The sequence below is a fragment of the Ictalurus punctatus genome, chromosome 25 (assembly GCF_001660625.3).
Source record: "Ictalurus punctatus breed USDA103 chromosome 25, Coco_2.0, whole genome shotgun sequence".
NCBI classification, from domain to species: Eukaryota; Metazoa; Chordata; class Actinopteri; order Siluriformes; family Ictaluridae; genus Ictalurus; species Ictalurus punctatus.
Window position 1 is genome coordinate 18,492,506 of NC_030440.2, and position 13,636 is coordinate 18,506,141.

The 13,636-nt window shown below is 42.5% G+C and overlaps 1 protein-coding gene across 1 annotated transcript; it reads right to left on the reverse strand.

Annotated features, from left to right (window-relative positions):
- Window positions 1-401: 401 nt before the first annotated feature.
- sel1l (SEL1L adaptor subunit of ERAD E3 ubiquitin ligase) lies at window positions 402-13,329 on the reverse strand. Its single transcript, XM_053675589.1, has 21 exons — window positions 12,719-13,329; window positions 12,574-12,620; window positions 11,179-11,389; window positions 10,200-10,367; window positions 9,944-10,049; window positions 9,587-9,749; window positions 8,461-8,514; window positions 8,287-8,346; window positions 8,128-8,209; window positions 7,878-8,032; window positions 7,578-7,634; window positions 7,385-7,453; window positions 7,147-7,224; window positions 6,992-7,054; window positions 6,195-6,282; window positions 5,258-5,406; window positions 4,093-4,258; window positions 3,480-3,554; window positions 2,940-3,112; window positions 1,492-1,620; window positions 402-1,188 (listed from the first exon to the last, which is right to left on the reverse strand). Exons 1-21 carry the CDS (start codon window positions 12,807-12,809, stop codon window positions 976-978), a joined length of 2,397 nt encoding a protein of 798 aa, XP_053531564.1. The 5' UTR covers window positions 12,810-13,329; the 3' UTR covers window positions 402-975.
- Between the last annotated feature and the right edge of the window lie 307 nt (window positions 13,330-13,636).

Below are 13,636 nucleotides of genomic sequence, written 5' to 3' on the forward strand. Positions count from 1 at the left end.
GTAATTATTAAAACCATTTAAAAAAAAATTATATACATATATATAATATTGCGTAATCATTTATCACGATATCGATATTATTTCGATATATATGGCCCAGCCCTGCGTGTAACACACTGCCTTTTTAACAAGAAAACGAGGCAAAGACAGAAATAACGCAACGTTAAAAAAATAATAAAGACCATGAAACAATCCCCACGCTGAGATGATTCATCACATCCTCCTGAACGCTCACCTTCCTCAGCGAGAGGTTCCAGGTCTCACAGATCACACGCATCACTAATCATTTGCATATCAGTTGTGATTGGTCCATAGCGCAGAATGACATCACAAAGTGAAATCAAACCAAAAGCAAAAGAACTCTAAAACTGTGATCGTACTGAGCTGAAACGGGACGTCAGGGACTTCAGGGGGACTTTAATGATTCTACTTTACGTACATTTTGTGCTGGAGAAACATCTTTGTAATAATTTATGGTTATAAATTAACTCCACTCTGGCAAGAACACACATTACAGCAAAGCATGCGAACGATTGGGGTTGTTTTTTTTTTTGGTTGTTGTTTTGAATGATTTCCAGTGTGTTTCATTTCTTACTTAACAAAACAAAAACAAAAAAAGTGGGACAGGGTACTTTTATTAGACGCATGTTAAACAGGGGAACGCAGTAGGTCCGTGGTGTCCAGAAGGGCCGTACTTCACCCCTAAAGAGTGCACACTAATCTGCACACACACACACACGTGAGAGTGAAGCCTCGGTGTGTTGTACCCTGAGCCGTACGCTTTAGAGCCAAGTCCGTGTTCTCTAAGCGCATGGTGTGTGTGTATGAGAGAAAGACACCCCCACTGAGCATCATGAGAGTGGGTCTGTCCCTTTAACTAATACTGGTGTGGGAGGAGAGAGCCGCTCAGGCTCCGCCTTCCTCCCAGTCTCAGGTCTCTTGTGAGCGTCTATTCACTGTATTCCTTGTAGAACTTCAATCGCGGTCGGGTTCGGGGGCGGGGCCGGCCTGCTCCGGCTGGGGGACGGGTCTGGGCGGGGCGGGCGGGGCTCTCGGTACGGGTTGGTGCTGTCTCTGTCTGTACGCGATGACGGTACCCAGGAGCAGAGCGATCACGGTCATGAGGTAAAGATCCCACTCTGGACCCAGCAACTGGTCCAGATCCACCTGAGAGAGAAGCTCCTTCAGCTGGAGGCAGAGTGGAGACGAGAGTTAACAACAACTCAAACAAAAATGACTAAAAATGGTCTAGGAACGTTTCCGTCATCTACATCACTGATTAACAGCGGATTATAATGTTGCCATGACAACCACCACATCGTCATCACTAATTAAAATCTTTAGTTGAGTTATCTAAGGACTCGCTCTTTAATAAGGATAAAGGTGTAAGAGATGTGTGTGTGTGTGTGTGTGTGTGTGTGTGTGTGTGTGAGTGTGTGAGAGAGAGAGAGAGAGAGAGAGAGAGAGAGAGAGAGAGAGAGAGAGACTTACGTTCAGCTCCTGGAAGTACTGCAGCGTGTAGACAAGTCCCAGTTTGCACAGGGCGAGGAACACGGGCACCTGGGCGTCAGGACTCGCCTCTGCGGCCATGTCATAGAAACGCTTAGCCAGATGGATGTCCTGCATCAGGAGACAGCCGTGAGCACAACAACAACCACGGTTCTAGCACGGGAACCAGGCAAACGAAGAGGGAAAACGTACAAGGAAAGAACAGACACTAGGAAGGAAATAAACATTAAAAACAAATAATAAACAAGGAAACAAAAACACAGTCTATAAACATAGACGGAAGGAAACCATCAAATAACGAATGAAAAAGAAGGAAGGAAACAAATATGAAGGAAATCAGTAAATAAATTAGCTTTGATGTATTTAGAGCAATAAGAGTAAATCTTCAGGAGCTCGACCGATTATCGTTTACCGATAACTAAGGCGGGCGATACCTACCTGCCCATAACCAATCAACCGTTTTTAAAACTGAAAACATAACACTCAAAATAAACTACTGACTGAACCATGAAAAACCATGAAGATGTGCTGAACTTTTTTTAAATTATTGACACTACCGGTCAAAAGTTTAGACACACTCATTCTTTTATTTATTTATTTTATATTTATTATTTCCACATTTTATAATAATAATAATAAAGTCATCAGAACTCTGGAGTAACACAGATGGAACTACGGGAATTATGTTGTGATAAAAAATCCAAAATAATTTAATATTTTATCATCTTCAAAGTGGACGCCCTTTTCACCGAGAATTTCCAGAAATGTATTCTTGGCGTTTTCTCGAGCGATTTCCGAGAGATGATTTTTAAACAGTATTAAAGGAGTTCACACCGACGCCGGACTCTTATCACCTGCTTTTCGGAATATTTCACTCCGAGTCGTCTGTTTAAAAATACATATTTTTGTAAATAAAATGTAAGTTTTCTAATGAAAGAAATGAATGTCGACACGATTATATTTTTGTCTACGACACCAATTTCACACATTTGATCATACACCTTTAAACATTTCAGTCAAGTGTCCACAAACTTTTGACTGGTAGTGTGACTAATAATATATATTACCTAATAATAAATATTAAAGTAAATAAAAAGATATGCATCCAAACTGAACCGAAAAGTAACACTCCAAATAACAACAAAATTTAGACAGCAATGGTTTATGTTTCGCCTCTAGAGGCCGCTCTTGTGCTGTATAAGAACAGCAGACGCTTCTCAGCCACTCCGCACCGGACGCGACCGGGGAACACTATCGCTGTGGAGTGGTGTGTGGAGTGGTGTGTGGAGTGGAGTGGTGTGTGGAGTGGAGTGGTGTGTGGAGTGGAGTGGTGTGTGGAGTGGTGTGTGGAGTGGTGTGTGGAGTGGTGTGTGGAGTGGAGTGTGGAGTGGAGTGGTGTGTGGAGTGTGAGGCATGTTGTTTGTGTGCACCTGTTTAATGCCAAGGCCTTTCTCGTGCATGTATCCCAGGTTGAACATGGCCTGTGCGCTGTGCTGCTGCTCAGACGCCAGTCTGTAGTGGATCATCGCCGTCTCGTAATCCACATCAGTGCCGTAACCATAGAAATGATAATCACCCAGCTTAATCCTGGCCACTGTGTAACCTGGGCACGCACACACACGCCTTTAGATCTCATATACGATTCAACTAATTTATGGGTTTCGCAGGAACGGGGGTGAATACTTATGAGCACTTTTTTTTGGCAAACTCTAATCAACCCCCCCCCCAACTTAAATATTATGGTCTGTTTTTGTGTAGATTCATGATATATAATCCTAATGAAAAATTTCACACTGAACACCGTTACATGTAAAAGGTGGCTGACGCCCCAAAGCTCGGGGTGCCAATACTTTTATCTTAGTGAAGACCTGCAGAATGATTGCGTGCTGACTTTGTGATGACATTTATATAAAATATAGTCACATTATTTTTCAGCTACACTTGAATATGGAAGAAGTGACGTTTCTAACCTTGAGCAGCCGCTCTGGTCCAGTGAAGGAGAGCTCGAGGGTAGGTTTCATTATCACTGAAGATCTGGGACTGCTCTGTAACACACACACACACACACACACACATATTACATGACTTTATACCACCTCTGGGTTGATTTCTAGATTGTGATTGGTCAATAATATTGAATAGTTTTCTATAATAGCAGCTCTGACAATTACAATAATGCACCATTTAAAAAAAAATAAATAAAATGTTTGCATTTTTAATCCAAAGTGGCTTCATCCATGTTACATTATCTTCCATTTTGTCCATACAAAAAACCTCCAAAAAACAATGAAAGTTAATTATGTCAATTATGTTACTTATATAAACAATACTAAAAATACAAAATATCAGACCTAATATGAGCCAAGTTTCACACGTGATGCATTTGTTTGTCATTTTGGTCCATACAGGTTCTTCAAGATTTAAAACTTTTAAAATAAAGTCACCATGCACTTAAGATCAATTTTATTTATAAAATAAATCTATATTATAAGGCAAATAAGAATCAAAGCTAAAATTCTAAGGATGTAAACAGCTTTAATGTTTAAGGCTGTGGCGCCCCCTGGTGTCGGTCACGTGACTCACTCTGGTCGAGGATGAAGGCGACGTTACTCTGCGCCACCTCGTAGCCCTGTTCAGCCAGGAGCAGATACTGAACCAGAGCAGAGTCCATGTCTCCCTCCTTAAAGCTGCCGTAAGCACTCATCAGCCTCTCTGACCACCGGCCACGCTCACACACGTTCTTAAACAGCTGTGCGCACACACACACACACACACACACACACACACACACACACACACACACACCAGCATGAGATAATGAGAGAACACACGAGTGTATTATGGAATTAAATTAGTGCCAGAAGTATTGAACGTACCGTTTGAAGGCAGGAACAGAAACACTTACAAAGATTAGGAAACTGTTAATAAAGGACGGTGTTTATCTGAAGACCGGGTTAACGCTTTCAGTTCAGTGTTTCTTCTTCTCTCGCATTGTTTTGCATCTTTGTTCATTTCTTGAAAAAGTTACGTTCAATACTTTTGGCACAAACTGAATTCCAGAGTGTGTGAGGTATAAACCGTGCGTGAGGTATAAACCGAGCGTGAGGTATACACAGTGTGTGTGAGGTATAAACCGTGCGTGGGGTATACGCAGTGTGTGGGGTATAAACCGAGTGTGAGGTATAAACCGAGTGTGAGGTATAAACCGAGTGTGGGGTATACGCAGTGTGTGGGGTATACGCAGTGTGTGGGGTATACGCAGTGTGTGGGGTATACGCAGTGTGTGGGGTATAAACCGAGTGTGAGGTATAAACCGAGTGTGAGGTATAAACCGAGTGTGAGGTATAAACCGAGTGTGAGGTATACGCAGTGTGTGGGGTATACGCAGTGTGTGGGGTATACGCAGTGTGTGGGGTATACGCAGTGTGTGGGGTATACGCAGTGTGTGGGGTATAAACCGAGTGTGAGGTATAAACCGAGTGTGAGGTATAAACCGAGTGTGGGGTATACGCAGTGTGTGGGGTATACGCAGTGTGTGAGGTATACGCAGTGTGTGAGGTATACGCAGAGTGTGAGGTATAAACCGAGTGTGAGGTATAAACCGAGTGTGAGGTATACGCAGTGTGTGAGGTATACGCAGTGCGTGAGGTATACACAGTGTGTGGGGTATAAACCGAGTGTGAGGTATAAACCGTGCGTGAGGTATACACAGTGTGTGTGAGGTATAAACAGAGAGTACGGCGGTCACCTCCACAGCCGTGTGACAGGAGCGCATCACTCCGGTTCCTGTAGCGTGCATCTGGGCCAGGTTATAGAAGGCCAGGATGTGACCCGCCTGAGACGCCAGGTTAAAGAACTTCAGAGCCTGCTTATAGTCACGCTTCACTCCGATACCGTCTGAAATCATTAAAATCAGAGTCAGGAACACGGACTGACAATTTACACACCTTTCACCCACGAATAAGAACGATGTATAGCATGATAAATGAAAACTGATGTTAGCTACAGCGCCCTCCAATAATATTAGCACCCTTAGGAAATATTCGCGAAGAAGGCTGTGAAAAATTGTCTTTATTGTTTAAACTTTTTTTTTTTTTTAATTCACACAAATACTCTGCACTCATCGATATAAAATAATTGCAAAACAAAATACGTTTATCCAACAACTGCAACAATTATTGGCACCCCATGAATTCACGTATGAAAAATATATTTGAAGTATATTCCCATTGAAATTTTACATTTTTTAGTACACCTGGGTGACTAGGAACAGGAAATTGTGCAACCATGACTTCCTGTTTCACGGGGTATAAATATGAGGTAACACATAGGCCAAATTCCCTTAATCATTCATAACAATGGCTAAGTTAAGGAATGTAGCTGTGATGTGCGGCAAAAGGTTGTTGAGCTTCACACAATGGGAAGTGTCTATAAGAAAATAGCACAAGCGTTGAAAATGTCCATTTCACCATCAGGGCAATAATGAAGAAGTTCCACATTGAATAAATACGAAGTTGTATATTTCTGATAGTATTTCACTGATTGTGCCCATGACTTGTGACGCTATGTTAAAGAGAACAGAGACAAAGTCTAAGCACAAGGCCTGAAAGTGCACAGATCGACTCGTGTGATATCCGAGAATAAAATTCACACTCCCTCTCTCACGCACGCACACACACACTCACTGTAGTACATAGTTCCCAGCTGTAGCTGTCCATCCACCCAGCCTTGCTCTGCAGCTTTCTGGAAGTATTTGAGTGCAAGCTCATAGTTCTGTAATAAACAAACACCAAAACATATTTAAACACACAAACAAGAGAATTTTACAGTTATTCTACTCAGGCCAAAGAACACAGGCCACGTAATTATCACTATAATACGGACATAGGGATGAATACATTTTTCTCTGATATCGCAGGTATCCACAGTATTTTAATAACACACCCCGAGACCATCATCACTCACGGGAACACTGATCAATTACACATTCAGTCCAGAAATATACTTAAAGTACACCCACTTCATTCCACTGTCAATAATCAGATATAAAAAGAGCCGAGATATAACTTTCCATATTCCCACTTTTATGTAAGCTGTACTATTATAATAAACAAAAGCAAACAAAGCATTGAGAGAATTTTTCCACACCCTTTACTGTAAATAAAATAATAAAAATAAGTTCAGAAAACAAATGAATAATTAATGTTACCACCACTCACAAAACTACTACAAATAAAAGTGTACTGCGAAATATTTTTCTATAATTTTACAATAAATACATCTAGTAATGAAGTTAATAAAAATAATATACATACAAAATAAATAATGAGATACAACCTCTCATTATAATATCTTCGAATAAGTATTGATGTACATCATTCCCCACATAACAGCTGTATTTCAGCTCTACTGTCAATAATAATATTCATAAACGTAATAAAGAAAGAAAAGCAGAAGGATCGGAGCCGTTCCAGACACTCACCACAGGAACACCTCTACCGTACAGGTAGGCCATGCCGAGTCCACTCTGACCCACCGGGTTCCCCTGAAATCATCAACACCATAAAATGTACTGAACCTGAACACGGACACAATACGAGTAAGTGAGCGTGAAGCAGCGCTCCTGTCAGAACCCACCTGCTCCGAGGCCTTCTTAAAGTAATGCAGCGCTGTCTCGTTGTTCTGGGGTATAAACTCACTGCCCTCGGAGTACATCTGCAACACACACACACACACACACACACACACACACACACACACACACACACACACACACACACACCTGTACACTTATACAGGACTAAAGGGAAGCATTACTGACCAGTGTGTGTCCGTCTCTCACTACCTCTCTCACACACACACAGAGTTTGTTTACCTTTCCAAGGAAAGCCATAGCGTGTGTGTTTCCTGCATTAGCAGCCTGGTTAAAGTATTCATAAGCTCTCTGATGGAAAAAACAAACAAAACAAACAGCAGCAGTGGGTTTACACGTGTGTGGTTTTGTGGTTTCACGTTAAACAGGACGGAATTGACGTGAGCAGAGATTTATGAAGGGGTTAAAGTGATACCTGATGATTCTGCTCCACTCCTCGGCCTCCGTGTAAGTGTAACTGACCCAAACCCACCTGCAAGGGAGAAGTACGAGGACAAGACATGACTGTATATTTACTCATCATCATCATCATAGCAACAGCAGCAATTTTGCTACATCATATTATTATAATTTATTTTTTTGCAATTTGAATATCCAAATGAGAAAACGTTCATTTTAAAGATCAGTGAACACTCCCTCTATTACTAAAATAAATCCAAACGTTAACCGTCTCTACACTTTCGTCATCCCCGTCTCTCTGAGTCTGGGTCGGTACCTGCGCCTGGACGTCCCCCTTTTCAGCCAGAAACTGGTAGTACTGGATCAGATCCTCCTCCAGCATACCACTAGGAGAACCGGGGTTCTCCAACTCGTCCAGCAGCCTGATCCTCTGCACCGCACTGCCCCCCGTCAGGGACACGTCACTGGCCACTGACAAACAACACCACCACCACACACCGTCATTCAGAACATACCGAGCTGAAATCATTCAGAATGAGGAGTATTTTGGAGCTCAGGATCTTTACCGTGATTGGCTACCAGTCTGTAGTGAGTGAGGGCGGACTCGCAGCTCTGAGGAACCCCAACACCTCCCCAGTACCTGTAACCCTACACACACACACACACGTATTTAACAAGTGATATTAACTAACGTATGATAAATGAAGGCACTGTAATCATCTCACCAGGATCATGTGTGCGATCAGGTTTCCTCCCAGAGCTCCGAACGTGTAATACACCAACGCCTGTGTTTAAACACGCGCTCTGTTAGTGACGTAATCACACACGAATACAACAACAACACACCACAACAACAACACACCACCACCACAACACAGCGGACACTGAGTGAGACGTACTTTGGCTTGACTGGAGTTCACTCCTAATCCAGCTGCGTAGAGGAACCCCAGAGCCTGAGGGACAGAAGACAAGATGAGAAAGATCAGACTTTAGAGATCGGAGCACTGTGATCAGACTTCCCTTCCTCACACACAGAAACCGACGATGGTGTGAATACAGATATAATAAAGTGTAGAGCAGAAACGTACTAAACTACATCCTAACAAAATGAATTCATTAATAAACGAGCGTGTCTTTTTACGTGTGAACATTAGTTAAGATATCCGATCTAACATTTCTCCCGGGATTGGACCGGCGCCGCCTTTAATAAATCTAATCAATAATGAAAAATCTATACTCACATTAAATTAAATATTAATGCACAATTATTAGTCATATTTTAGATAAACAATAAAGATAAAGCTGTATAACATTTTAATGAATATTTAAATGAATGTTAATAGATTAAATTAAAGAATAAGCATTAGATGTCTTCTTACTGAATATATTAGTAGTCAAGTTTGAAATGATGTATTAATCAGGTGAAAATTATATATAAATATACAGATTTTCTATTTTATACCACTTACAGAATATTATTGTGTTACTGCATGAGATTTAAAGGGGTTAATTATAATATTGGTAAAAAAAATAAAAATAAAAAAATAATAATAATAATTTATGACTTTTTTTAATCTACATGTTAAAAGATGAAGGAAAATTTGATTTCTCACGTCATGACCCCTTTAATACATTATTACAGGCATTAAAATAAAATAAACTCATATAAACCATACAGGTTTAGGATTTCCCGATGAGGAAATAAAGCGTTCCAGATGTGAAAAGGAAATGAAGCGATAAAATCGTAGCGCACTTTAACAGAAGATTATTGGCAGCATCAGGGTGGGACAACGAGTAGCTCCGCCCCCTGTTTTAAACAGCCAATAGCTTTTTAATAAGTTGTGGGCGGGACACTTCAGCTTCTTGAGAGCGTTTGATTGGACAGAAAACCTGATGAGAACTGAGTCACTGTTCTGGAGCACACTAGCTTACAAATCTTTTTTTGGATTTCACGGGGACTATAAATTCCAGACTTCAGGTCCTGACGACCCCGGATAGGATACGCGGCTGAGCGGAGTTGCGTACCGTCTGGGATTTGGGCGAGCCCTCGAGCGCCAGCTTCTCAAAAATCTCCCTGGCTTGCTGAACGTTCTGAGGAAGGTAATCTCCCAGCAGCATGGCGTAGCCCACCTTCTCCATGGCCTTGGTGTGACCCATCTCCGCCACCTTCACCAGCTTCTCATACAACCTCAAACACAAACCATACACACCGCTACTTAATACACCGCACTTTAATTTAATGAGAGAGAGAGAGAGAGAGAGAGAGAGAGAGAGAGAGAGAGGATTTAGACTCTTGGTCAGATGTGGATTAATTTTCTGGAACAGCATCTCTGACAGTAGACGCTTAGTAGTTCTAATCGTTTCTATGGCAACAGCACTCACTCTCTCTTCTGACTCTTTCTGCTGGTGTTGTTCAGGAGTCTGAGTGTGTGTTGGTACTGCTCCTCCGCCTCCTCTGCCAGTCTCCGCTTCTCCGCCTGCTCCTCCGCTGACAGGGACACACACGAGGAAACGGCGGTTATTCTCTCACACACACACACACACACACACACACACACACACACACACACACACACGAGATGCAGAGAAAGAATACAAGCACCGCCAATATCCTTTTACAAAACAAGTTGAAGCTCACTTTCACAGAAGCCCCATTTCTTGTCGCGCTCGTAGTCGTAGGTGGTTGCACACCACAGTCGGCCGTCCTCCCGGCCCTCGGTGGTACAGTCCATGTACTCCGTCCCCAGGAACAGGAAGGGAAACAGGCAGGGCTCCCCGGAGGCTGTGCCACCTATCACCATGGGAACTGCACCAACACACACACAAACCAATCAGAGTCACACACGTTACTGCACAACACTTGGAGGAAACCAATCTCTCTCGCTCTCTCTCTCTCACACACACACACACACACGGACGCGCATGAAAGAGTCTCGCTCTCACAAGTGTTTCTCTTTTTGTACAAGTCTCATACACGTACAGAAATACCCCGACTTACTCTCGAGTGCAAAAGTTTGGTGTTTAAAACAACATCTGCATTCGAGACACTGAAAAACATTTTTAAAATGATCACTTCATCCTGAGTAATTTAATCGCGTCGGGTTACACCTCCGATATCGACACGCTTGTGTCTGACGCCGTCTTCCGTCGAAAGTTATAAAAGTACCACAGTTTACGTCACATGACCTTCCTCCAGTACATTACCTGAGAAACCACTAAACGGTGAAGTTTGTTTGTATTTGCGTTTATTGCCGTATCAGCCTCGACGGCTATTTCATGGCAAACGCAGGTATTTATCAGATGTAAATAAAACACTTATAAAATAACAAAAGTAATAAAGGTTTAAAACAACATCACTCAGCTTAAGTCCGACATTTCTATATAACGAGACTCCTTCTTGAAAGATTCTTTACATTTGCGTGGGATTAAAATGGTAAAGGTCTTCCTGGGTCCGTCTTACAAAAGTCTTTGGAAGTTTGCCGTCGTCTCATGACATTATAAACACAACCAGGCTAAAATCATGTTTTGCAGTCAATCCCCAACACAAACACTAACTTTGTTATCTTGTTATTTTTCAAAATGAAAAAAGAAGATGGAGTTTATTTCCCCCAGCTCACCCTCCCTGGGCTTCGCGTCTATAGGAGGAGGTTGGCTTGGAAGGTCCTCCTTCTGGATCTCCTCCGGTTCGCTCTCCTCCCCTCGCTCTCTCGTGTCCTCGCGCTGAAGCTCCGCCTTCATCTCGGCCTCTTCTTCGGGGGTAACCGAGTGTCCCGTCACGACGATCTCGTCCTCGTCGTCATCATCGTCGCTCTTGTCATCGTGTGAAAACTGCACAGAAGAGACACGAGGCGGTAACCTGGTGTGTGCGTGTGTGTGTGCGCGTCAACAGGCGAGGAACGACGACATCACTTCCTGCTGCGCTCATGAACATTCATCCAAAAGGCTGCGTCTGATTAGCTCGGGATTCTTTACTCGGAAAGTCGGGAAGGTCTCCTCGATCCCTGTTTCAGCGCGTGATGACGTGTCGGCATGGCAACTCACGCCGTTAACAATTAAATATCACTTTATAGAGCAAACACCACACACACACACACACACACACACACACACACACACACGGCTGGGCAATCTACCGATATAAATTGATACCGTGATAAATGATTATGAGATACATTTTTCTGAGATATCGTTGGTATGGTGATGTATTTTTTTAAAAAACGTTTTTAAAAATTACAAATTAAATGGTGCTGAACGGATGCTGTTGAAATTTATGCACATTTTTAAAAACAATCTTCTTTGTCTTAATTTCATTGTACATATGTATAGTGACAATAAAAGGCATTCATTCATATTTAGGCATTAAAGCATCATAGAAATGTCCTCAAGTATCGTGATATGATATTTTAGTCGTATCGCCCAGCCCTATATGCACAAGATATTTGAACGTCGAGTGAGAAAGGAAGCTTGCACTTCTCTGGGGTTTTTCCCCCAGGTGCGAACGGCGAAACCTGACCGTCATCTCTTATCGCCGAAATCGTTTTTTTTTTCCTCCTTATTGTAAGTGCGCTAGCGATAACGACAGCGCAGTCCCGCTGTGACATCAGCACGACACACGAGTCCTAAACAATGACGTGCGGCTGTCGAACACTATGACGTGACCGCTGAGCAAACGTACAAATGAACGCTATACAAAAGCGTCAAAGTTGGCGTGCGATTACGATCACGCTACACGACTGATCCTGTGACCGGTCATTTAAAAAATTTTAAATTTATGGGGGCGTGCCCAAGACGAGGCTGATTTTAACGAGCAACAATCTCTTTCCTGTAGTGTAATTGTAACAGCGCCACCTGCAGCACAGGAGCACTCGTGCGATAAACTCACGCCGGCGGTTTCGTCTCACACAGGAATTAGCACGGAATCCAAATAAACATCGCCGTAAACGTCAGAGATATTACACGATAAACATGCTTCACGTGTTTCAGGATGGAGTTTTCCCTTCACACACGTGTACCTGAGAAAAACTGGTCTCCTGGTCATCATCGCCTTCTTGTTCCACTTCTGCGAAAGACAAAATTCCATGTCGATTTATTTTATTATGATGTTCATATCCATCTCTGACATTATATAAGCTGCAAACCGTGTGTGCTGTTACTCACCAGCTGTCACTTTAAAGCTGATGATTGAGAAGAGCAGCAGCAGAAAGCAGACAGTCTTCTGTGTGAAATGCATCCTGCCTTTCAAACCCATCAGGACAATAAGACTAAGCTCTAATGCAGATAACTAGATAAGTAAATAACTAGAACATCACTCAGGTGAGCCAAACAAACGCACACACACTCACACATAGCTAGCTAATTAGCTAACGAGACTATAGTCCAGTTCTAAAAACAAAAAAATATAAGGACTCCAAGTATCCATAACGATAATATTCACAACACACGGCTGGCAAACAAACACTCAGGGTTAACTAACTACGGCTAGTTAGCAAAACAATCATAGCAAGCTAACTAAACATTAGCATAAAGCTGACGCAAAGAAATGTTAGCATGTTTCATTTTCTGTCTGACTGCACGCTAACTTGAGAAACCGTTACACAAACCCGTTATTATTATTGTTATTATTATACGTCGCAAACTTTCCCCATAAACGTAGCGTAGCTCAGTTTCAGCTTAAATTAGCTTAGCGTTTAAACTAACGAAATGCTCATTTGTCTACAGCCCGAGTTTTATCATTACTAGCTGACCGTCATCTTTTATCTCCACCGTACTCCGGGAAATACCCCGCTACAATTGGCTGCTCAGAGATATAGGAAGACATCCGACCAATCAGACAGCTGAACATGGATCGTTATTAACCAATCCCAACACAAGAGGCGGGATCAGTCCGAATGCGGTTAGGAAAAAAAGTCTCGATAAACCGTTTCCTGGTTTTCCTGTTCGACCAATCGTGAAGTGCAACGCCAAAAAAGCAGCCAATGGGAGACGCTCACGAGGACATTTTTCGTCCAATCGGATGCGCACACACATCCTGTGGCTTCACACAACAGCTGAGCTCTCTCTGATCCTGAGGAGTTC